A 27,320-nucleotide genomic window follows, 5' to 3' on the forward strand; every position below is an offset into this window, starting at 1 on the left:
TTTGGAAACTAATATCTATCAAGCTACATATAATCAGATGACACAAGCTGAGGTTAGTGAATGTCATGCTCTTGAGGTCCTATGAAGTAGAACGTGAAAGTGCAGGTGGAGGAAAGGGTGAGGTCGGGATGTGTGATCACAGATGTATATATATTCTATATTATAGATAGTGTGTGTGATCTGTGTGTGACTGCTCTCTCTGGGTGTGTGTCACAAACCTGCGTCCCAATGATGTGCCTACTAGTTCTACGCCCTTAAAGTATGTACTCTTTTGGTAAAAATAAAGGTACACACTTTTGAGTGTATAGAAGAGTAGGCAAGCTTTGGGATATAAGGTCATACAACTGCGTCTTAAACGGACCGCTCTGTCGCATAATTACACGCACCCTGTCACTGTAAACTGTCAATCATCTTCTCATCATCCTCCACATTTAATTTGATTTAACTTCCCACCGAGAGAAATGGAGTAGTAGGGAACTTTGATCTGCCAGCCGTGGGTATTTACACGGTGAACTCTGCTCATATTTTTTTGCATAGCAGATTGAAAAATTAATGGCCAAACGGGTGTTTATAAAAGTTCATAAAAGTTCACATTGTTGTTGTAGATGAAATATCCTATAAAAAATAAAAAATTTTTTACCAGGTTGATTAGTAACTCAAATCCCTTTATCTAAACGTATGTGTATCCGTCAGTTGCGCACATCCACCATGTTTGTAGTTTTAGACAGTAAAAGAAAGGTTTGTAGTTGACAAAGACTTTATCAAAGCGCATTGTGGGTAATATTAGGTAGGTAAGGCAAGTTTATCTATATAGCACATTTCATACACGGTGGTAATTCAAAGTGCTTTATAGAAAAGAAAAGAAAAGAAAAGAAAAGAAAAATAAGAAGAAAATCAAAACAACAAAATATGGAATTAAAAAACGTTGAAAATGATATAAAATTGATTTAAAAGGTTTAAAATTAATTTAAAATAGTTAAGATTAGAAAATGATTATACATAAAAATAGTGCAATGAGTTTGGACATTGCACAGTGCTCATTCAATAAATGCACAAGCTAAACAGATGAGTTTTGAGTCTGCATTTAAATGTGGCTAATGTTTTAGCAGTTCTGATCTGTTCTTGAAGCTGATTCCAACTGTGGCATGTAACTGAAAGCGGACTTTCCTTGTTTTGAGTGAACCCTTGGTATTTCTGACTCGATTCTAATGATCTAAGTGGTCTGTTAGGTTAATATTCAGTGAACATATGTATTTAGGTCCTAGGCCATTGAGTGATTTAGAACATGTAAATGTACTTTAAAATCAATCCTTAATGTAACTGGAAGCCAGTTAAGGACCTGAGGACTGGTTCTAGTCAGAATCCTGGCAGCAGCGTTCTGGATGAGCTGCAGTTGTCTAATGGTCTTCTTGTGAAGGCCGGTCAGGAGACCATTACAATAGTCCACCCTGCTGGTGATAAAGACATGAACAAGTTTCTCCAAGTCTTGACTGGAAATAAAAAATCTTATTCTTGCAATGTTTTTTAAATGATAGTATGCTGATTTAGTTACTGCTTTGACATGACTACTGAAACTGAGGTCCGTCTCCAGAATCACACCAAGACTTGATTTTTAGTTATTGGACCCCTAGTTGAGGTATGCATTCACCTTGAGAACTTCATCTTCGTTTCCAAATGCAGGTACTTCAGTTTTTTTTTTTTTTTTTCTTGTTTAACTGAAGAAAATTCTGGCACATCCAACTGTTCATTTCATCAGTGCATTGGCAGAGGGAGTCAATGGGGCTGTAGACATTCGGCGATAAGGCTTTGTAAATCTGGGTAAATTTGGCAATTTGGTTATTATATTAGCCATTAGAGTGTGCATAGATCCACACTTCAAAAATCTAAATAGTAGACCACCTGAGGGACTTCTGGTATAGTCTTTTCAACATATTATGCTTTGGGACACACTTATTTTAATCTCACATACTATTTAGGATGGATAGTATGCACATTGGGACGCAGGGCAGCTCTCTCTCTGTTTAAGAGTCTTCCGGCAAGACACATTCCAGGTGCCATACCACACAGTGATGCAGCTCGTCAGGATACTCTCGATGGTGCCTCTGTAGAAGGTGCACATGATGGGGCGTGGGGCTCTGGCTCTTCTCAGTTTGCGGAGGAAGTAGAGACACTGCTGTGATTTCTTGGCCAGTGCTGCGGTGTTGTCAGTCCAGGAGAGGTCCTCTGTGATGTGCACACCCAGGAACCGCACCGCTGATGGTCAGAGGAACATGCTGAGTGTGTGCTCTCCTGAAGTCATTCGTCTTCTCCACGTTTAGAGAGAGATTGTTGTCACTGCACCACCTGGCCAGGCGGCTCACCTCGCTCCTGTAGTTTGTCTCATCTCTGTTGCTAATGATACCCACAACAGTCGTGTCATCCGCAAACTTAATGAAGAGGTCGGAGTTGTGTGACAGTTTGCAGTCGTTTGTCAGCAGAGTGAAGAGGAAGCATGTATTGTTTATGTTTCCTTCAGAATTCAACCAAATGATTGCATCTTAGTAGAAAGGTTGTGATGCAGGCGTTGAATTCTTGTTGCCTTTACCTTTCCTGTCGCCACCTGTGAAGGTCTGGACTGAAGGTTGAAGAAAAGGAACAAGGATGATTATTCATGAGTGACCCTGTGTTTATTTATTTAATTATTTGTGTGTGTGAAAGAATGTTCCAAAAAGTTTGTTCTGGAATTTGATTCAGACATTTTGTCAGGAAGCACATTAAATGTCAAATGGCTCATATCATGTTATTACTGACAAGGTGAAGACAGAGATTAAAAATCTTGTACAAATACAGCATGAACATTAAAATATGTAGACATATATATTTTTAGGTTTTCCAGCTACAGCTTTAAAGCTGTATTGTGTTCTATTATCAAGGAAACGTGCTGCATTTCTAAGTATTGGCCAGCAGATGGTGAACATTTCTTTCTTTTGATCATGCATTCACGTATCCATTCAACCACGCTATTATAGTGAACTATTAGCCAATAATAATACCAATATGTGTATTTTCCAACATCAATAACTCAATTAGACTCTTATCCTGTAATAACTGAGGTCTTGGTTTATGAATACTGCATATTAAAACTGATACAAAATGTATTTCTAGTCGTGCTACAAAACCTCCACAGGGAGGCACCCTTGGTCTTCTAGTGATGTATTAAACCAATTTCTCAGTCTATGTCTATATGCGTCTGTTGATTTTTTGATACATTAGAAATTAAGATAACTGTAATCATGTTACTGTCAATTCTACCTATCTATCTATCTATGGAAAATCAGATTTTGTGTCCACAAACAACAACAAAAAAAGACCCCAGGTGACCAAGGGTAAAAAAAAAAAAAAAAAAAGGTAACCAAGTACATTAAGACATATTAGAGTCAAAGGTTTTAACAGAGGGGATTCAGGATATCCCTTTTTATCATTTTTAATTAATAAAATGTTGTATAATTATATACGAGCAAACCCATCTGTAAAAACCTTCCGAATATGGATAGGAATAAAACACAAAAATGTATGGAAGTGCTACTGAAGTGGGAGTTTCTGTACAATGACAAAGAGAAATTATATATTTAAATGAACTCATATATTTAATACTTGTTTTACAAAACACGACGTCTTTAACAACTCAAGCCAGTCTACATTAGAAATCCTTTACCTCCCTTTTACAAAAAAAAAAGCAGTCAGACCCTGTTAAACGTAAAGGGTTTTATAAAACCCATTAATTGTTCCTAATGAATTCTCTGAAATGAAATCTCTAAGCTTTCATATTCTGGTGTGAAACGACTTGACCCTAAGTGCAATAATAACATTTCTAAAAGCTATATAAAATACCTTTGGTATATCTTTGCACGTGGATGTGATTGATGACCAGAGGCATTAAGTTTGCGAGCTATAATCCATTATAAGGTAATAGGCCCAAATAAATCTCCCCATAATTAAGAGCAATCCTTCATAGCTATAGGACAAGTTGGTTTTTTAAGACCCAATTACCCCCGTCTGAGATTGCTGCTAAAACGCTGGAGATTCGGTCAGAGAGAGAAGAGTCCAGAGGCGGAGGCTGCCAGAATATATGGAGATGATCCAAGGAGGAATAAAAAGTTCCCCCTGCTCTCCGGCCATCTCTTGCTCTCATAGCAGGACCCTATTAGATTTATGTCAAACGCACACACCCTTAATTTATGTCGTACAGATAATGCATTTGCGGTCTGGACTTGCCTCCTTTCTTGTTCCATCACTGGATGTTTCTTTAATTATATGTCAAAGGCCATAAAACTCAAAATGAAATTGTCATCCCACAGTTGTTTCTTAAATACATTCCATTTCAACAAAAGATGCTAATATCTCCAGTGCAAATAAAAACTCAAAACATATTTAATCATTGCAATACACTCCGATACATAGATTGAACACCTGTCTTTGTCTTCCAAAAAAAAATCATTCAGGCACATACACTTAAAAGTCGGTAGACACACATCTTTAGACAAACTTTGCTTGTCCTTTCTAATAAGCAACATCAAGACAAACTCTACACATCAGTGTTCGTAAACAATCAGATATTCAGCACCTGTGTGAAGTCATCTATTCCCATTTAACTGATGTTGGGAGACGGGCTATTACTGACAAGGTGAAGAGAGAGAAATGAAAAGTCTTGTACAAATGCTGAACGTGAACGTTAAAAGATGTAGACATATACATATTCACATGTCCATCACCATCAGCTCTCTGCCAAGCAACCGACATGCTGAACCCAGTCAAGTAGCAGCAAAAAAGGCAACCAGAGGATGTTGACAGGAAATACTTCAATCCTCTTCAGTTTACTAAATTGTTCTGTGCTACAGCAGATGTTGGAGTAGTGTCCAGTACACAATCCTTGGCTTTGACACTTTTCCTTCACTCATCAATTTGACTTAAAAACCTCCCCTTGAACCACTTGGATGTCCGCAAAGTCTGTTTTTATTTTATTGCACAAATGTTAGGATCATATCCATTGCTATAATGCCAAGGCCCAATGCATGGAATACATCATTACAATTTTTTTTCTATTAGGTGAATGTCTCGGAATCAGCCAATTCAAGTCATCTTAATTGACATGATTAAAACAAGACGACTATACACTATTTTCTGTGCTACCACCCCTGTTAACCTCACGCAACTCTTTTTTTGGTGGCATATTAGCCATCAAATATTTTTTTAGCCTGGAAAATGAATAGCTCAGTTTTCAGTGAGTGCTACACCATTAGCAAGCCCTGTATCTAGGCATGCGTATTCGTATAGCTGAAGCGGTGTGACCTAAAACCAAGCCAGCTGTTTTGTATACCTTACTGGAGACATTTCAGTCATGCTGATATATTTGAGAAACTTGTTTGGCTTGTTCTTGGGTTAGCAAGGCAAATGCATGCATTTTATTGGTAGACAATGAAATTGTGCTGCACTACGGCAACAAAGAGCAGTTGAAATCGTAAAAACGACTTTGTCTAAAAACATCTATTCTGGTGTTAGAAACGCAAAACCAAGGAAAATCTGCAAGTTAAATTTTTGCGTTGCCATTTTTATTACCTCTGTATTTCCAACATTCAGATGTCCCTGTTCAATGTTAGTGCTTTTGATCGATGGATGCCTTCTTGGATGTTGCTTTGAATTTATAAATGCATTATATACAAGATTACTTTCTTTGAAGTAAAAATAAAACGGAGCATATATTTCAACCTGTCTGTTTCCCAGCAACTTCTCCAGATCAACGTAGATCCACACAGTCTGTCCATTTTGATCATTTCCTATCTGGTCAAAAGCCAAATACTCTTGTCAGGGTTTCAAGGCCATCTAGGAGTTGACATATTCCTCAGCTGAGCTCAAAGCCAGCAGAGGATTCGATAGCATAGAGCAACTTGTTCCTCATCTGCTGTTGGTCACAGAACTCTGGCAGCTTGAGAAGGTTCATGCAAGTGCTAGCAGTAGGGAGACGCTCCAGGTCTGTGCCTCCATTATGGATGCAAAAGGCTGGGTACAGCTCCTAGAGACAAGGAGAAAGTCTCATGAACATCAATGACAACATAAAACAATACTCAACTAACACTTTTTCCAGTGACAAACTAAATCATATTTTAGTCAAGTGAAAGTGAGATTGCAATCTTGATAAAATGTGAAGATTAAAAAAAAAAAAAAAAGGCACAATTCATTTTTCTGATCCAGTTCTTTTAATGAATTGGTCAAAAACACTCAGACGTTACTGGGTTAAATCAGTCTGACACGTCTTTCACCTTCATCTTTTCACACTCATTGAATCACTCAGGGCGGTTACTGAATCAACATCTGACTCACTGCAAGTTATGATTCATTTCAGTTATGACCGCCTAGAAATGAAGCAAGCTTTGTGTACTTGTATAGTTGACCTAAAAATGAGCATTTGCTTAAAAATGTCCTCACCATCAGGCCATCCAAGATGAAGTTGAGTTTATTCATATAAACAGATTTGGAGAAATGTAGCACTGTATCACCAACAGATCATCTGCAGTGAAATGTTTCTGTTAGAATGAAAGCTCAAACAGCTGATACTAAATAATCCACATGCAATTCACACAACTCCAGTTTTTTAAAGAACAAATCCATCAGTAAAAAAAGTCCAAAAGCCCATTATCCATAATAATAACAACGTTTCCTCCAGAAAAAAAGTCCATCACCTTTCACATCGAAACCCACTGACCTATTGGTGGACTGATTTTGATAATAAACACTGTTTGATCCATGAAGATTTCAATCCTGATTCAGATTTAAATTTTCAGTTAAAAGATCTTGATGGATTTGTTTATTACAAACACTAAGCTTTCCACTTCACAAGACTTTAACTGACGGACTGGAGTCAAGTGGATTATTCTGATGTTTTTATCAGCTGTTTGAACACTCTTTCTGGTGGCACTGCAGAAGATCCATTGGTGATGTAATGCTAAATTTCTCCAAATCTGTTCTGACAAAGAAACAAATTCAGTTTTCTGGATGACCTAAGGGGTAGTACATTTTCAGCAAGTCTTCATTTAAGAGTAAACTACAGGGTGGGTGAAAAGTAACTAGGCTATACTTAATGGCTATAGAACTTGTAGCATCACTGGCTGACGCTACCGGTGCTTTCATTTTCCTATGTAATGAAGCATATATACAGTTTGTTTCAATAAATTTGTATTAGAAATATAGACTTTATTACCAATTTTTAATGCTTCGTTCTTTTCACCCACCCTGTGTTTCTTAAAAAACAGTAAAGGATCACACAGAGTCTACATTGATTGCGATCATTTTGACGTGCCACATCGTACAGCTATACACTGAAAGCCAAAGTTTCAAATCCATTTGTACAGTTAGAATTAGCGCAAACACATGGGGGGGGGGGTCAGAAATAAAATGGGGCATCAGTATAAGTTCAATGACAAAACCACTGAATACAACAAGTTGTCTTAATTTACGTCAAGTGACTGTACTGTACGGTTGGGTAGTAATAAAATGTTTAAATAATAATAAAAAAATACTAATGCACATTTTAATTGGGCAGCATCTGTGCAGATAAATGCAACAAACTACAGCCTGATATCACATTGATGCAAAATCTATACTTAAGAAGAACTTTTCAGATCTGTGAAAGGTTACTGGAACAACAACAAGATGGGCCTAATGAAAAAATTCTCCACGTGGCTGCAAGGCTCAACCCCAAAATGAACCTGATTAAACCTGCTTTAACCGGCCAATTTTTCTAACAATTAAGGTATTAAAGTATCGTTGCTTATCGAGAAAGTGTCACGGTGGGAGCCATCATTTTGAGAAAAGGGTATCCATCATCTTTTTTAAATAGCTCTCCGTGACAGGGCTATTTCTCCCCTAATGAATTCTGGGGTGTTTAACGGCACCTAATTAAGGCTGAGCTGGCTAAAGAGGCAGACGAGGTGGGAGGCCATCTCCCCTTGATCTGTCTCTCTTCGTCTTTTTCCTCTTACTCCTCCTTTCCTCAGAGCGTCTGCACCAAAGTCAAATTCATTAAACAGCCCCACTTTAATTTTGGCAGTAACACATATCTGTGGAATTGCTCGGAAGCTATGATTTTTCCCCCACCCAAATTCACACAGGCTAAAGTAATCTGCTTTAAACTGATGACAGCTATTAAAATCTGTAATAAAGTCAATGAAATGCCAATTACTGTCCTTGGTTAGTCTAAGCAAGGCATAAAAACACATTTAATGATGTTTCTGTTCTCCGGATTTTGCTGAGTGTAATAAGACTTCACACTGTGACAAACAAGAAAAAGACTTTCCTAGAGACGGAGACAATAATAATCTTGTTAAATAAGAAAACTGTTGGTAGATGAAGTTGGTAGAATAATTCGTAAGCTGTCCAATGCTATTCTCTTACACCAATATTTTCTGGCCTTTGATTACCCGCTAGATCCAGTCAACATTAAGTGAGAGCCACTGCAAGTTCAACAGGGCATTTATACGTTTTTATCAGTCAGATGGATTTTACACACCCAGTGGCACTTGGCAAAGCCTCAGATAGCATTACAATGCTAAGGGGCACAACCTCTTTAGCACAAATAGAGGCCCAGATAAGGCCTATCCTGATAGCTGTTATAATGTGAAAATGATTTGTTACAATGAGCCTGTTTGCTCATACACCCTTGTGTAAATTAATGACAAAACATATTCTGTTCACTTCATTATTTCTCCGTTAAGACAGCACACCTTAGAGCGAGTAGAATTCTTTGCGGTGGGGATCCTGATAACTTTATTGAATAAAAATGGAGAAAATGGGACAAAGTCATCAGCAGGTGTGAGCTGTTGTGAACTTTAGCTGAACTCCATTTGCGATAACAGTGGTGCAAGTCATATCGATGCAGCTGAGTTGGGTCATGTCTGTATATTTCACTTTTCCAGTGAACCCATTTAAGGCACCATACAAGCTCAGAGGAATCATTAACTTGTATTTAAAGAGTTCAGACACAACAGAACAGAGTGTCAGATGTCTTCTACAGATTAAAAGTGAATTCATTCAATTCATATTTTCAGAGGGTTTTGGCCCTCACTGACCTTGAAGCCTAAGAGCGGAGGTCGTGAGCAGCTTGTAACAAACTTGAGCAGCTTGCGTTTCTCCTCATCGCTGAAACTCTCCACCACATCCCAGAAAATTGTGATCACTGGATGGTTTGCTGAATAACCACCTGAGTAATGCAGCAACAGTTGAGAAAAACAGAGAGGTTAAGAATATAATGCAGGAACTCGAAGTCTAACCCTTATGAATTATCAGATAATACTGCATGTCTGCTATGTGCTTTACTTCAAAACATGGATCTAAAATTTGAAACCTTTTTTATTACATCATGTTTAAGTAGAAGAAAAGTTGACACTTGAGGCTGGATTACACTACACAACTTTTAAAATCGGAACAACTTGAAACCACCTTTGAAAAGACTAGACATCATACATGACTGAGGATCACACAGGACAAAATTGTTAAGTCATTCTAAAGACAACAAACTCATGCAGAAACATACCCCTCGCTGCTAGAAGATGCATGAAAAATTTAAACAATGGGTCTCATTCATGAAACACGAGCAGAACAAATTTTTGTGTAAATCGCGTGTAAAGTGGTTTTGGCGTAAATTTTTGGATTCATTAAAACGTTCGTATTTTCCAAATGTTAGTTGGTACGAAAGAAATCTACACCTGCTCCCAGCCACGCGTAAATAGTGCGTTTAACATCTGAACGTTTTGCTCATTAATACGGCTGCATTTTAATTCACCTTAATCGGGTACATATTTACACAGCATTTTGAAAAAAATATATATAGTAATTACATAGGCCTACGGTTTTTCTTTTTACTTTTATTATGCGAGCTAATAATAGGATCTGCAAACGGAACACTTTAATCAAATAATTAATTGCTTTCTGGGAAAACTAATAGCCCCTTAATTGTTACGGAAATTGTTTCCTATAAAATGGCCAAAATCAGGCATAACAAGAAACATTTAAGATGGCTGATATAGCGCTTTTGCTAGATTTGGCAGATAGATCGCTGCGCAAAAGGCGTATTTTCAGAGACCGCGCAGACTTACTTGCCGAGAATGATGACTGGTTAATTAGTCGTTTCAGGCTACCCAGACCGGTTCTTTTGCATTTATGCAATATATTGGAGGACAATCTTAGAAGGCAAACTAGACGATCCCACAGCATTCCAGCACACTTGCAGGTGTTGTCTGTGCTTGGTTTTTTGGCAACAGGAACATTCCAGCGGGAGATTGCAGACAGGTCAGGGATATCTCAGTCATCCATGAGTCGCATCATCCCAGATGTTCTTGATTGCATAGTAGGGCTAATGCCCCAATATATAAAATTCCCCTATAACCTTGTCCATCAGTTGGAGGTGAAGCAAAGATTCTTTGCTATTGCAAACCTGCCAAACGTAATAGGAGCAATTGATTGCACACACATTCGCATTAAGGCGCCATCACATGATGCATTTCCATTTCTAAATAGGAAAAACTATCATTCCATAAATGCGCAACTAATTTGTGATGCTAAATGTGCACTACTTAATGTAGTGGCCCGCTGGCCGGGTGGTACTCATGATAGTTTCATTCTTCGGAGAAGCTCAGTTGCTAGATGTTTGGACAGTGGTGCAGTAACAGACGGATGGCTAATTGGTATGTACAATTTTATTTATTCACAACATTTGACAAATATTTGACACTTTCCCTCCCCTCCCCTACACTCAGGTGACAATGGTTATCCCCTGACACCATGGCTTATGACCCCATTGATAAATCCCCAAAGCCGACAGGAGATGGCATACAATGAAGCACACGCAAAATCTCGGTCAGTTATTGAACGCACAAACAGTATCTTAAAGGGGCGCTGGCGGTGTTTGGACACATCAGGTGGTACACTGTTATACAGACCAGAAAAGGTTTGCAAAATAATAATGGCCTGCTCCGTTCTACACAACATTGCCATGGAACATGGTCTGCCAGACCCAGAGGATATAATTAGACCTGATCATGGTATGGTGCCTCCAAGGTTGCCTATCCAACACATAGACATATCTCATGCTGCAATTGCAAAGCGACAGGAACTAATTCTACGTTTCTAAGAGTATGTATGCATTAAAAAGCAAGCGCACAAAATAGTTTCAGTAAACTTTATTTCTTCGGTTTAATAGCATCACATATTTCTCGTAGGCTTCCACTTATTTCTTTTAATGTATCATTTATTGCCAGCACAGCTTGACAAATTTTGTCTTGCTTATCCAGCACTTCCTGACTTAAAGCCGTCTTCTGTGCAGAGGCAACACTGCGGGATGCTGCTGGATATACCGGTTCAGGAGCCGTAAGATGAACGGATCCGGTTGCCGTTTCGGTGGTCTCACGGGCGGACACAGTTGGCATTTGTCTGTCTTTACAGAAAAGTAAAATCTGCTCAAATGTAAACCGCTTTGTGTACTTCCTCTAAAATTATTTGTTATTTTACCATGTCAGCTGGCCCCAAAAAAATTATGAAGCCTTACCATTTGATTGTGCTGAAGTGCTTTCCTGCAAAGGGGTTTCATCACTGTCACCATCGGGAATTATACCCGACAGAGAGGTTTCGCCAATAACGCTAATGATGCGTTCATCGCATGGAGATATGCTCGATGATGATGGTGGTCCTCCTCCAGTTTGAATACGATTTTTCCGAAGTGAACTAATTCGTTTTTTGCAGTCAAGCTTCATGTCGAACCATTTTCTTTTCACTTCTGGGACTGTTCGATTAACAGATGAAACTCCATTAACAGCATCTGTAATCTGCTGCCAAGCTTCCTTTTTTTTAGGACCTGATACGCCACTATGTACGCTTGAAAATAAAATGTGGCGTTTTGAATGAACTTCCGATAACAAAACTTAAATTTCTGCAGCTGAGAAATTTTTCTTTTTCATTCGCTTTTGAGAAGACATGTTGAAATCCTTCGTTTGGTGTCATAATATGATGCCCATATATAGTTGTCAGTCTGATTTAATGGGCGGGATTTATGGTAATTGAGAATGAGCGTGCACGCGCGTCCCATTTACGACTGATTGGAATTCATTAACACACACACACATTTCACTATCACATCTGACGTTTACAAAGTTTTTGTGAATCAGGAGAAGAGTTTTCGGGAAGTTCTCTTTACGCGCAAATCACTCAGATATTTACTCGTATATTTACGAATGTTTCATGAATGAGTTCTAAAATTTGTGCAAAATATCAAACATGGAAAGTGCAGCCAAAAGAGCCCATGTTACACTTCTCTTTATCTCCTTGCACTGGCTTCCGGATGCAGTTCACATCAAGTTCAAGACATTGATGTTTGCGTATAGAACAGCCTCAGGCTCAGCACACGCCTATATCCACTCACTTCTATGAATCTACATCCTCTCCAGAACTCTGAGATCTGCTAGTGAGCGACGCCTGGTGCTACCATCACAGAGAGGCTCAAAATCACTTTCCAGAACATTCTCGTTCACCAAAACTGGCTGTTGGAATGATCTTCCCACCCCTATCCGGAACGCTGAATCCCTGTCTTTCTCTTTACTTATTCCTTCCCTTTCTAGCTTGTACTTATATGAACAAATGCCTGAAACTTGGTATTATGAAAACTTCCAAATTCACCAATTATATCCAAGTCGCTTTGGATAAAAGCATCTGCAAAATGACTAAATGTAAAAAAAAAAAAAAAAAGAATAATAAAAAAAAAAAATCTTTTCTGTGCACATTATACACATGAAATGCATGTATCATACATATGTATCTACAGACTGACATGAGCTTCTGGCAACTAACAGCAAATCCTCCATGATACTGCAAATCAAGCTCAAATTTGGGTAAAAGCTGTTTAGTGTAATCCAGTCTTTATGGGCGGTACCAAATACAAACAATATAAATCAAATAACAACAAACCCACTACCTAAGCTTTATTACTCATTAATGAATAAACTATAAATTCACATTTAACCTGTGTGTGCTTTTGATCTCCCTTTCTAGCAAATACAGAATACAAAACAAAATAGCTACCTGATTTCTCTGTAAGAAAAAAAGACAAAGGCTCTTAAATCAAGCTAAATCTAAAATAAAAAATGAAGTGACTAATAAAAGGGTGATGGGTGTTCTTGCAGTACCTGAGTAGTTGGTAAATCTCTTCAGGTCTTCCAGACAGATGGGCACATGTGCACCAGAGATCAGTACCTGTAAATACAGAAGGACTAAGCTGTTTACATTTAATTAATGACCACAAATAGGAGCATTTAAAGTAGAAGTAAAGAAAATTATAATATCTGCTAATCTTGTTATTAATAATCTTTTCTGACACTTTTCTGACTGATTGTGTGCGTCTAGACAGATGTCCCTTTTCCTCACATTTTCAGTGTAAAGTATGTGTTTGTGCTGCTACCTGAATTTCCTGCTGATCAAACATGCGCAGCCACTCCAGGTTGACCACGTTAGCCAGACCCTGTCGAAAGGCCAGGCAGTGAGCTCGGATCTGTTTGTTCAGACGGTAATCGGCCACTAAATGGATGTAGGCTATACTGTTGGCTGTGGTTACCGGTATGTCCTTTCCCCCTGGTTTGAGCTCGACCACCTGGAAAAAGGCACAAATAGATGGAAGTGTGACATGCACCATCACCCTGGGTTCAGTGATGATTTAATTCCTTGTTGAAAGTGGAACAGTACAGCTGCAGAGGAAAGTGCTGAAGGCAACCGAGGAAATTAGTGCACATGGACACCCTTTACCTCGCTAATGAAGAGGAAAGTAAATAAAGGTTTACTTTTACTCAGTTACCCCAGCTATTATAAGAAAAAGTCATCAAACAAATGTTTTTTTTTTTTTTTATGGAAATACAAGTTTATCAATAACAACTATTATTTAAATGACTACTTAGGCTAAATCTACCTAGCCTGGTAATACCAAACTCTGCTACTTCGTTTTGCTTGGTAGACAGTCTGGAAGGGCATAACTGACAAGTGTTTTCTTTCTCGCGGGGGGCACTTGTCTGAAGTTTAAAATCATCGGTTTCCCTCAAGCCAATCACATAGCGTTTGGTTATGAAGTGCGTTATGCGCCGGCTAAGCCGTCTCGAACTTCCACTGTAAACACAGGTATGCAGCGGAAAAAAATAACATTGAGCAAGATTCGCTGACTTTTTAACCTCATTCTGCCTCATTTTCATTTATTTTGAAAAGACAGTATTCTTTAAATAAATCTTTATCAAAGTACAAAGCCTGTAATTACATAAGAAATTATAGTTTAGCTTTCAGACACATTTGTGCCGCATGAGAGAGGTAGGATTCATGAGCACAAAGCTTCATTTTGCAAACAACTGAGTGCGCAAGCCTTTAAAATATACTATATATGTATACTAATGTATATATGTATATTTAAAGTATACTATATAACTATACTACATATGAGAGACAGTTACATAATCAACACTGGTCACTGTCTAGTCTCGTTGCATCTTTTCTGTTAAAAATAACAGTGGACAGTGGTTTGTGTATGTTGATGCTTAGCCAAAATTCGTTTAGCCGCCCTGGCTCGGTTGGAAGAGGTGGACCAGAGCACGGTTTAGTTGGACTTGGGCGCAGTACGCATGTAGTGCTAACCACATCGGAGAGCAGAACTTCTGATACTTGCAGCATGATTGCGTATATATATATATATTGTGAGAGGGCCATGTGTAGCTGCATCCCAAACGACTCATTACAATAAACCACAAATACAGCGTTTCCACTGAAATTACCTGGAACAATTGGACCAGGAACTTTTTCCCCAGAAACTATTTTCCCCCCAGACCTGTTGCTTTCTGTCTTTCCACAGCAGTCTAAAGTACTGTGAAAATTAGGCAAACTAGTCTCGCGTTTCTCAATACAAAGTACGAAAATTTTGGACTTGCATCCTTGGTAGTTCGAACTTTGCGCATTCGACTCAAGAGTGTGACGTCTGTTTCTAAAGTGTGATGTCTGTTTATAAAGACACAAATCTGGTAATTCTGCAAACAGCAGTGTACTTGATAACATCAGTCAGCTCGCCTTGGCTACTGCTTTTTTCCTCACTGTATATTTACAATAAAAACGAAATAGGATATCAAATACCACTGCCTCCTTTCATTTTCTTTTAAACATAATAAGTTCAGGGAAATGTATATATACAGCCATTACAATGAAACGAAATATTACATCAATTGCCTCTTTTTATTTTCATTTTAACATTTAATACAGACCAAAGATTACCTGCTAGATTTACCCAAAACGTATTATATTTTATGTTTAACCACTAAAGAGACATCAGAGCCAACAGCGGCACATATCAAAAGGACTAGACGAGGTAAGACTGCTCTCGGCGGATACATGAGGACTGAGCTCCCGCTGATCGTGTAGAGCTCACCGTCTCCGAAATCGGCAAAGCACATTTTTAAATAGGCGCTGTCTTTATAAATAAACCATAGATTTGAGTTTTAAACAACTACATTCTCACCTGAAAAACATTTAATTGACACACATTTCATGACACAATAACAGTAATATTTTGAAAATGATCCGAATAAATGGAGGTTTAAATCACAGTGCTGCGTGAACTCAACCAATCAGCATGTTTAGCGCCAAAGTCCCGCCCCCGAAAGTTCTTGAACTGTGAATAAAGTACCACCTCGCCAGCAGAGACTTTCTGAGAGGCATGTTTTTTTACCCTGAACTTTAAGTTCCTGGTTCCTGCAGTGGAAACACACCGAGTACCAGCCCAAAGTCGATAGTTCCTGGGTAAAGTTCCTTTTTTTATCTTTACATTTCGTCTGTATCATTTTATTATTTAATATTTGTTACTAAGTTTGACAAATCAACATTTTCTAAATGTAAACCATTTGTTAAAAGAACAAAAATCTCACAAACTTGAAACAAATGTGGAATTTCCCTTCATATGATAGTTTGATATGTTTATTACTTTTTTGGTGTTAAGGAGTGGCAATGCTACATATCATGTGGGATGATTAGCTCTAATACTATGCTAGACACCATTTTCTCCCAGCAGGTATGTTTGAGCTGGTCAACAGAGAAGTTCTTTCAGAGAGATCTAGACAGAGATGTGCTTTATCTCCATCAGCTAAGACTAACAACAGTTAGATCAATCATTAACAATGCCAGAGAACAAGAGAAGGAGAGAGGAGACAGAAAAGACAAGCAAAAGTGCTGTTCACCTGGGCCTCCCCAAGATCATTGTTAACCACGGTGAAGTTAAGGCCGAGGTCTTCGACATCACCTTCGTAGCTCTTGAGGAAAAGCAGGTTTCGGTACATCTCTGGGTCTAGAGAGGCCAGATGGTGGATGTCCACATCTGCACTTCTGCCCAAGAGCTTGGACAGGAAGAAACTTGCAAATGGCAATTCCACTAGCATGTTTTCATACAGTGCCTGGGGGACAGAAGAGAGAGAGAGAGATATTTAACTAAAGACAACCTCCAATATGAGCTATTTAACTGACAAAATCATTTCTTCATCCTGTGGGCTAATCTGTCTCAAATTCGGGCACTTTCAAATGAAGAAGCTCAAACTTGAAAAAACATTAACTGTATTCTTTAACTGTTGTTCCATTAAGAAGCTCAAGGATGGTGAGTCATAAAAGCTTAAGTACCGCAATAGTCCTAAAAAGACCATATCTGAGGACATTAAAATATACAGGCCTTGAATAAATGATTTCACTAAAATCCCTTGACCACATAAGCTAAATGGATTATAAATTTCCCAAATCTCCATAATGCATGCATCTAAAACATACACAGAGGCTGTAGATCAGAGCATTTTCTAAACACAGGTTAATTGTGTGACATCAAATACAGGACATTTTTTATGCAAAATAATCCACTTAGCAACATTCTTCCCACAAGCCCTGTTGTGGGAACATATGTGCTGCGCCCTCCTGAAACCTATCAATAATGTCGCTCCCAAGAAAAAAAGACGCAATAAGGATATAGAGGAACGACGCAGACTATTTTTCAAACCTTCAAGTTATTTATGGGTGTTTATTGCCAGAAATTGTGCCAAAATGACTTGGGATAAAAAGGATTAATGAATGGCCGGGCCTTTTAATATAAGTGAGTGCAGTGGCAACGCAATTAATGCAAATTGTGGCACCATCAGGAGAGTAAACGCCAACAACTTAGCAGCTGCCTTCTGTTTCTGCCAAATAAATTTGTAAATTTACAGCATTAAGAATCAATAAAAAATTTAACACACTTGCCATTAATCACGAGTTGTGACCTTCTCTTTCCTCTCTGTTGCCCTTTGGAGAGGGACAGTTAAGCACTGCTTGTTGAACTGCAGAACACGTGGTATTTGTCTGTGTGTGACTCAGTTTGTATTTGAGGATATGAGCAGACTGCAGAAGTATTCTTGTGAAAATAATTCAACAGGGGGTAAATATTTACAACTTGCTTCAAAGCTTGAATGGCTGTAAGCAGGTCTCGATACTTTAATATACATCTTTTTTTCTCCCAAGCATTCCTTTGAATGTTGTCAAAGCATGGTTTCTTCTACATCACGATCTAATATGTAATAGCAACTACTCATGTTAAAATTCAAGATTTTATTTGTTCACTAACTGATAAACATCTTAGACTGTAGATTAAAAATATAAATAGTAAGACAAAAGGGCATTATAAACATCATAAAAGCAATCATGATAAAATAATGAAAAACTAATAATAAAACAAAAGAGCAAAAACGTATAAAAAACTAAATGGAAGACTAGAGTTGTATGTTAAATAGAGCTGAGAGTACTACACTTCTTAAAGCAAAATCAAATTAGCCAAAATATTTAAAACTGCAAATATGGCTTGGGATCCAATTCTGTGTAGAGCACTGTTTAGCAGCTGCACATAAAAATCAGCATTTTCAATGATGCCTAAACTCTATTCAATGAGCAAAAAGTATAGATTTCCCAAATCTAAACTGTATTAAATCTGTATTTTCTTCACAATCCCCACAACCAAAAAAGACAAGTTTGACAGAAATATTTACAGTTTCACATTACAATCTTTCACATTAAAACATTTTCTTAAATGTTTTTAAGAATAATTGTACAAACACTCTTGCTAGAAAACGATGGTATACAATATATAAAACACTCCTGACAGGTTAAAATAAAATCTTCAACCAAAGCCAGCTATATAACATTACCTTGGTGACAAATCAGCACAATTTGCACAAAAAAAAAGTGCGATACATCAGAGAAAGTAAGATCAACAGTTTTTCTGTGCTTTTGTGTGCGTGTCTATGGTGGGCCCAGCCAAACAGCAACAGTGACGCAATTGTCATCTATACAGGTCGTCTTTATAAAAGCACTAAACAAATATCAATATCCCACTCACAGTCTGCCACTCCTTCACATATTTATGGAGAGAGAAGAAGGGTTAATTGAAAGTCAAATTCAAATTAATCTCGTCACCTTAATTGCTTTGCCCATTACTACGGAGCGGGGGCAATTGAATGGAATAAGATCAGGAAAGTAAAGGGCCCGGGCCAGTCATTCCTCAAGGCAAGAGCTCAGTTATGTCCCTTCAATCTTACAAGGTGTGCATGTGTGTGTGTGTTCATTATAGCTCTCTAATAAGTGGCCTGAATTGCCTCTTCACAAGTGGTGTTGATGCCCGTGACTGTAAAACAGATCAAAACTCTATTACCAGTGGCACGGAGCTGTTATTTATGGTGCTAACTGATTTAGCGTCCACGGCCAAATGCGATGGCTACACAAACAGAGAAGTGGAATCATGGGCTAATGGAGTAGCCTAATTGAGCAGCGAGCTTCTTGGCATGAGGTAATTCATCTACCCTTCCCCCAGTCAATGTGCTTTGCGATAAACAATCCTGGGCATATGCATTAATGAAACTTTAAAAACATTAGCGGCTAATAAATACCAGCTAGCGGACACACGCAAGAGAAAGCCAAAACAATTGTGACAATAAATTGTAGCTCAAGGTGTAGAAAGAAGAAAACACAGGGCAAAATTAGGATAATCAGAAGACTTATCAAAATGGAGTTATTGCACAACATTTTTCACTTATTATTAACCACATAATGCTACTGTATGTATAGATTCTGAAAATACTTGCACACTGCAAATTGTAATATTTGAAGCCATATTAATGTTACAAAACTACTTTAAGAACTGATACAATTAGACAAAGTAGAGTAATTTACACGCAGCCAAACATTTCTAACGTTTTAATGGAGGTTTCCAACAAAAATGAACCCAGATAAAGGAAAAATTATTTGGATCAAATAAACTTGACTTTAAACTGCAGTGACCTCGTAAATCAAATGGGTAGGATTTATGATGGCACCTAAGCTACTCAGCCTGAGACCACTGATTGAACCTGACCTTTGACCTTCAGCATTGATCTAAATGACCCCGTTTGTGTCTGAGAGTGAATGTGAGTAAAAGACAAATCAGACAACCAAAAGGAGAAAACCCAAAGATAAGCCACTGCTAGAGATATCAAATAATTAATTTGCAGTAAAATAATTCAAATATACAGAGCCCAGTTGTAGCAGAAGATTAAATGGATTATGTGATGACCTGTGCTTGGTGAAGAGATAAAAATGTTACAATGTAGTGCAATACATCATGTAATTCTAGTCTTACCTTTCCCAGTATCCTGCCAAGGAAGTAGTAATGCCGGGTGAAGGATTCTCCCACAAGCATCTCTGCAGTGGGACTGGGATAGAGAAGACCTTCATTAGTTGTCTTGAAGAAGCCTTGGTTAGGATTAAAGCCTGACTTCAACAGCTCATTCAAGAATTCTCTGAATATTCCTCCTCCATCAATGCCAGCTTCATCTAGCCCATGTGCATTGAGCAAATGAACCCTGATCCTCTTCTTAAGATCAGGCTCTGAAATGGAGATTAACAAATATATTTAGCATGTTACAAAATTTGTCAAAAGGGTTTAAAAAAATACAATAAAATGTCAGAAATGTGTCCTTTTCTATAAAAGTCTGACGCTATACAACTAAAGAGACTTTCTAAGAGACTTGAGGTGAGTTCTTACACTCACGAGGCTTGTCCTGAATCATCTAAACTGCTTTTGTTGACAGCTGTTATGAAGTACTGTATCTAATTCCTAAGCAAGGTTAATGTCTAAGAAAGCCACATTCGTTTCGCTAAATGCTTTTTATTAGGAGTTTTCAACATCTCAGGAGGGAGCGGTTTGCCTTGTTTACCATTCTCAGGGGATAATTTGTCGTAAGCATCTTCATAGATGTAGTTCCGTCGAATGGTGATATTAATGCCATCCAAGAAAGGGCCGTCTCCTTGCACTTCACGCTTATCAGCATAGATCAACTTCTGAAAGATCTAGAAGCAGAATGAACAAAGATGATTAACATCATTTAATGCCTCAGAATCTAGGCATGTATTCTATTCCATTTAGATTTTCCCATTTAGATTTTCCCTTGCATTTCATATCTAAAGCACAAAACAATGTCATCACCAAATTACAATTTTGAATTCACAGATGACTGAATTTGGATTTTTTTAAGTGTCGTGCACAAAACACTCCACACTATACCAGTGATGGCTCTCTTACCTTCACTCTCTCTTCAAAGGGCACAACAAACGGAAGTTCGGTGAGGATTGCCAAATGTCTCTCCTCTGATACTGACAATGGTGGAGGCTCCAGTCCAACTGTGAGGAACACAAAAACTATTTCTGTAAACCTTAATTCTTCAAGTAGTCTTTTAACCTATATCTCTTTTCAAAACTACAATATCTCTTAAGCCAAATATCCTCAACAAAGATCTACTGTCCAATGCAAGTGAGGTAAGATAAAATCCTCTAGCGTCATTTCACAAGCCTGTTTCTGATATCTTTGTCACTTTTTGTCCTTGTATTTATGCATGGAAATGCACAAAGAATGAAAATGGCAAAAATAAAATAAACAGCTACAGATATAATGAAAACAATGCTCTGTTTTTTCACGTTTAGAAATCTATCAATTTATTTACCAATATGCTCTTGAATTTACATGGACAACAAAAGACAACACCGACATAAGCTCAGAGCACAGACTCAAGAAGCACAGAATTCATCTGCCTCCATCTTCATCTATCCTGGCAACAGTCAATCTGTAAAGCTCTCTATTCATCATCATCCTGACAAATACACTAGCACTAAACCCAAATTCCTCCCAACCTTAAAATGCCATTATATTAGTCCTCTTAACTAAAAAAAATTACAATTATACACTACCGTTTTAAAGTTTGCTGTAAGATTTTCAAACAGAAATTAATACTTCTTCTATTGATATAAGGATGCATTAAAAGTAACAGTAAATACAAATTCTCCTGAATTCTCCTGGCACAATTTGCACAACTCTTTTTAATATTGCCAATGCTAGAAAATGTTTATTGAGCAGCAAATCTTCATATTAAGAGTAACTTCTAAAGGATCATGTGACACTGAAGACTGGAGTAATGGCTGCAGAAAACCCAGCTTTGCTATCACAGTAATAAATTACATTTGTAAATACATTAACACAGAGAGCGTATTTATTTCCTGTATTTTTGATCAAATTAATGGCTCCTTGGTAAACATAAGAAACTTGATGTCCGCTGCAAAAGACCTAGTTCATTTTGCATCTGTACACTTGCACAACCTTGAGTGAGGTCTACTAGCAGCCTTACTGAATGCAGTATTTACAGAGCATCCCATTAAAGATCACTCAATCCCCCTCTGTCTTTCCTGCCACACACTTTTAATTAACTCAGCAGCGATTTGCCCATCCACCTGTCCTCTCCTTCCATTACGGGGACGTTTGTTTTGTATTAAAACTCCGTCCTACAAACGTTTCGACCACAGGAAAAAAAACTGCCATGGCAGCAGATGAGAAGTGTCATTCATCTAATACGCTGCTTGCATGGTGGAATGATTCTACTCAATTAGTCAGACCTCTCTCTCTCTCCACAAACCAGCCATCAAGGGGCCATCTTGGTGGAGAAATATGGCACAGCATGGTCAATACACGAGCCATTCGTCACTACCTTACAAGTGCATTTAGGGAAATGAAAAAGGTCCAGATAAACAGGCAGCCAGATGTGTCCAGTCTTAGGCTGATTGAATTTTTATGTACATATGCTCCAGGGTGGCATGGAAAAGACCAGAAACACTGGTACTAGTTAGCGTCAACACCCTCGGGAGAATTGGGACTTGCTTTGGAATGAAATTGCTTGACTGGCTGTCATTATTACTTCTTTTTTATGTGTGTATGTTTTCCACTAAACTACAGTTGAGGTTGTTCTCCATATATGGATAAGTCTTACCATCTAATGTGGACTGAAGCGGTCCGATGCGTCCCATTCTCCTGGTTCTCCACACATGTCTTGCTGAGGGCACATAGAGCTGAGTCACCTACAAACAAACAAAAAGTTAGATGACTACAAGCTATTAGTGCTTATACACACATACACATTTGAACTTATTTTTTTAGAAACGCATATCCATGTTTTAAAAAAAAACATATATACTTACATAATAAAATGTATTTATTCTTTTAAATGCAAATGCTTTACAATTATTCAAATATAACTTAAGAAGTTTTCAGTGGATTTTTACTATTTATCGATCAAAAAATAAACTGCGGACACTTTCTGAACTCTGTTTAGTAGGATTTATTCATATGATCAGCAAATGAATTTTACCTTGTCTGCTCTGATGTTGACCTCATCAGACAGCCAATGACCCGATGGACAGAACGGTCTTCGAATATCTCGGGCTTTCAGCATTTTCACAAGGTTGGTAATCACCTTTAAAAAAGAAACTAATGTTCAGCCCACTGTTCATTCACTCATAGAAATAAACTAATATCAATTTCAAATATTAAGCTACTAAAAATTTTATCAAAAACATTGTGTTTGTCATCAATTTGCCCCATGTAAACCCATTTCTTTAATAGATAATTGTTTAGCTCATATGATGGAGAATGTGCAGACAAACTTTCATTGTTCAGCCAGCACAAATAATCAGTGTGTAATTTGCTGAAACAAATCCACAGATAGTGACTTGTGCAGAAAATAAATATTACAATGAGCTAAATGTCTTTTTTATGTCTTGATTCTCTTTAAACACTGGGTAATTCACCCATAATGTCAACAAACTTCATCCAAATTCATTTATCTCTACTTTTTCTTCTCCGATTACAGGGTCTAACAAACGTCTGGCTGGCCATTTCTAGAGAACACCTATCAATCTCTGACCGAGACATGCTAACGCCAGAGAGTCCGTAATAACGGCAAGTGCAAAACTCTGTTGCTAGTGAGTTTATGGGGCAGGGGGTCCGAAGGCTCTTCCTGTCTAAGTGGACTGAATAAGCATTGGTTAATTAGCCCATCGGGTTAAGTGCAGGCCTTAATGGGTCTCTCCAAAACTCCAGCGGTGACATCCCTCTCCAAACACAGCCAAGAAGAAAGTTCCATTAGCAATATTAATACAAGCTTAGTTGATCATTTTCATTCAATTAACTTCTTTCAATTAAATAGATAGCTCGACAATAGGAGTGATAAAACATCCGGAGGGACGGCCCATGGCTGGAAGCAAACATTAGTGTGTGAGGGGTCAACAGCGTTAGAGCCGACTGTAAATTGCACATTCAATTTGGGAAATGCGTTTCTCCTGCTTGTACTTCTTTAATGGGTCGTTTTAGCTGACAGGAGACGTTTTCCGCCATCTTTTGTGGAAATCTTTCAGAGCCTTTTGTATACCGCACTGACTTGACTAGTGGAACCCAAACAATGATCTGTTCATTCATTCAGACACTTGCTGAAATAGTACAAACTTAAAAAATAAAATAAATAAGCATTTTCTTAAACCCTTTAGAATATTTGCTTTGTTCCAAACCAGGGAAATATTTACAATGTTGCATTCTCTCCTTAGGATGGTTCACTTTAACAAAGGCAACATTTCAAAGTGCACCAAAAAGTGTTTATGCTGGTCACATGTGAGTAAAACTGCCTTCTCCTTATTCAGACTCCAACTGTTCATGTTCTGGGATTCCACTCATAGTGTTCGTACAAGTTGATTTTTTTTTATTGTTCAGTGCGCGCTGACTGAATTCTGACTTGTGAAATCTCTCATCTTAAACAACAAAGTGTAAATGTATGTGCAATGCAAGAATGTTATGTAAGAGATTTATTCATCATACAATGTAGACAGGTTCGCTGATTATAATAACGGGAGTGTTTTTTAAAGTATGATGTTATTCAGTGATGTAAATGTTCTTTGCTCATTTTCTGTAGCTGTTTTTTGAATAACTGAGGAAATGGGAGCCTTATGATTAATAACTTACAATGTTTCTATTAAATTGTTATCGTTAAATACAAATTCAGTCTTATTAAAAATATTAGGATGCTTTTGGTCTTATGCTGGAATTGATTCACTTCCCAGCAAGGAAACAAAATAAATTATTAAATTAGTATGATAATATTGTACATTGGCGATCTCACAGGCTGCTGATATGATGATATGACAACTGAGCTTGAAGCTGGAATTCCTAAGAATAAAAAAAAAGCATTTTACTGCTGCACTGCTTTAAAACTATAACTATTGTTTAAATAAATTGTGTGTTTATTATTATTATTTTGTATATTACATTTTTATACATATATTCATTTTACACATTTGTCCGAACTAAGACTAATGATCTTAATTATCAGCAACATGAACCTGAACAATAGGTTTTGAAAATGAATTGTGAAGTCTGGATTCTTGTGCATGTACATTGATGAATACACAATATAACCAATAGTGGAAAAATATTTTTTTTTACGTCTATACAGACAGCTGTCTGAACTGTTTTGAGTGCACTAATCACAGGTTTGGAGTCAAATGTAAAATCTGGTAATGATTTCTTTCATTAAAGAGGAACATTCCTTTTAAAGCTGCAGATGCTAACAAGCTCCTGGAGAAACGTATGTACTCTGATATGTATCATATAATTAAATAAATTGCCTCACATTCATTTTTATAATGCATCAATCACTAAGATAAAGGTTTATAAATCATGACCTTTCATTTTTAAATGTCAATGTTGAAAAGCTCTACAAATCTACTGAAAAGATTTTTAGTTAAATGAAAGGACAAAAGAAGGTCAATGAGCTGTCAACAGCAAGCAGGAGATCTGGTCATCCTGTACACATAAATAATGAGCAAGAAGACGAGGAAGAGGATGATGGAAGAAGACAGAGAGGGAAGACAGCTGACTAATATCCTAACGCTGTTGTTCAGCTCACTTAGTCTTGGCAAACAACCTATTAATTTCCTGAGTGAGTGGTCTTCCTGCCTGGCTGATCAGCACTGATGGCCCTAACAGATGCTGAGACTATTCGCCTCATTAATTGTCAGTTCATTTAATTAGGTCATCAAAGACATTGTTAGCACTGCTAATACAGCGACCGGTTAAACGTGACGCCCACCATCCACTAAAGATATTATCAGTGTTAACGAATATTGAGTTCATACTAGTGAGAATCTTCTCAGTACTGGTAACATTTAATCCCTTTAAACTACAACACTTTATGACCGTGAATATGCCATTAATTTCAGCTATGAAATAAGAGTGTGAGATGTAGATATGGAGTGAATCACCTTAAAGAGCTGGACCCATCGTTTCTGCCTAGCTTGAATGTGCTGCTGAACTTGGCTGTTAGTTTTCACCCCGACACTGCGAAACGCAGCTACATACTCCTCTTTGTGCTCCGTCTTAGTCTCAGGATAGGCCAGCTTGATGATTCCCAGACAGGCGTCCCGCAAACACCGAGACAATGTCACCAACTCAGCCAGAGAGAAGGGCATCATCGACGTCTGGCTCTGACCTGCCGAGCAATCAGAGTCAATTATTTGTACCATTCAGTTTTCAAAGAAATTTGGCAACGAGAAACTAAAATTTCAGGAGTGCTGTAGAATTAACAAAGACCTTAATCAAAAGAAGGTGAGTGAATAAAAGACCTGATGTGTTCTAATGTATTCTATTAAATGCTTCAATATATTATGATACAGTAATTTGTACATATCTGCAGAATAGATGTTAATACCGTCTGCTGAGCCAAAGAACTCGCTGTCGTGCACAGAGATGAGTGAATGACTGAAGAGTGAACTGAAGAGATAGAAGAGGGGGATGATCCTGTTGGCGTCCTCCAGAGACATTGGAGAACCTCGAGACATCACTTGCAACAAGGGAACCATAGAGCTACACAAAAGACAGGACAAAAGAAAAATGGTTAATATCGTTAATATTATATTAAAGTACACATTTAAAAGAAAAACAATTTAGAAATCTCACCCTGTGATCATTTTAGTCTTCATAGATGTGATTAAATGCCATAGGTGTCTAAGAAAGCGAGCGTTGAAGGCTAAACTGTACAAAAGCCTGAAAAAGACAAAAAATAGATAGAAAGAATATAGATCTTTAAGTACAAGAGTTGATAATACCAAATATTATGTAGATTAATAAACACAATACCCTTACTGAACATAACCCACCACCACTTTTAGTCAAAGATGCTACAGGAACTACTCTCATCACTAAATGTTCAAATAACCACATCTCCTGCTCATAAAACCCAAACAGTACAGCAGGACTAATAAAATAGAAAAAAATATAAACAACCCAGTGAGCTGGAATTTCTCGTCTTTGTATGTGACCACAGGAAAGATTAAATGAGCCATTAAGCTTTATTTAGGTGAGGCACCTTCCATTAGTAAACTAGCGGTCTGCTTCAGGGTCGTAAACAGACCAGTGGTTCCTGTGGGGGCTCCATTTCGGTTAATGACAGCCAGAGAGACAATGTACAATGTACAAATGCAGCCTCAACTGCTTGACCGTAGAAGTAGTGTTGCTATCACAAATTAGATACTGTGTTTAGGTCGCACCAAATCATTAAACCTAACAGCCGTCACACCAGGGTGTGAGAAATCACTCTGGGGGTTACTTGTTTTGTGTCAAAGCGTGAAAGAATAAATAAAGCATAATTAGAAGTAACTGAGGGAGAAGATACAGTTAAAGCTGAGGTTAAGGTAAGATGTAAATCCACTTCACACAAAGCACTTCTGTTTACAATTTTATAGACCTTTCTGCCCAATATGCTATATTAACTAACGTTAACAATAAAATGATAACACAGCAATAGCAGAACTCTCACTGATAAATGGATGAAACGCTGAAGTAGACAAACAATTCTAAATTAAATAAAATGGAC

The 27,320-nt window shown here is 37.8% G+C and overlaps 1 protein-coding gene across 1 annotated transcript in view; it reads right to left on the bottom strand.

The window, feature by feature from the left end:
- Positions 1–4,381: 4,381 nt before the first annotated feature.
- Positions 4,382–27,320, bottom strand: part of ube3c (ubiquitin protein ligase E3C) — a 31,613-nt gene continuing 8,674 nt past the window's right edge. The window contains exons 12-24 of the mRNA XM_026267775.1: positions 26,405–26,491; positions 26,157–26,311; positions 25,711–25,937; positions 22,770–22,874; positions 22,392–22,479; positions 20,660–20,757; positions 20,295–20,427; positions 19,718–19,965; positions 16,275–16,487; positions 13,478–13,666; positions 13,206–13,272; positions 9,102–9,232; positions 4,382–6,049 (exon numbers count right to left, since the gene is read on the bottom strand). Coding sequence (XP_026123560.1) covers positions 5,879–6,049; positions 9,102–9,232; positions 13,206–13,272; positions 13,478–13,666; positions 16,275–16,487; positions 19,718–19,965; positions 20,295–20,427; positions 20,660–20,757; positions 22,392–22,479; positions 22,770–22,874; positions 25,711–25,937; positions 26,157–26,311; positions 26,405–26,491 — 1,912 coding nt within the window. The 3' untranslated portion in view covers positions 4,382–5,878. The remainder of the gene's footprint in view (positions 6,050–9,101; positions 9,233–13,205; positions 13,273–13,477; positions 13,667–16,274; positions 16,488–19,717; positions 19,966–20,294; positions 20,428–20,659; positions 20,758–22,391; positions 22,480–22,769; positions 22,875–25,710; positions 25,938–26,156; positions 26,312–26,404; positions 26,492–27,320) is intronic.

Source organism: Carassius auratus, chromosome 7, assembly GCF_003368295.1.
Source record: "Carassius auratus strain Wakin chromosome 7, ASM336829v1, whole genome shotgun sequence".
Taxonomy (NCBI): domain Eukaryota; kingdom Metazoa; phylum Chordata; class Actinopteri; order Cypriniformes; family Cyprinidae; genus Carassius; species Carassius auratus.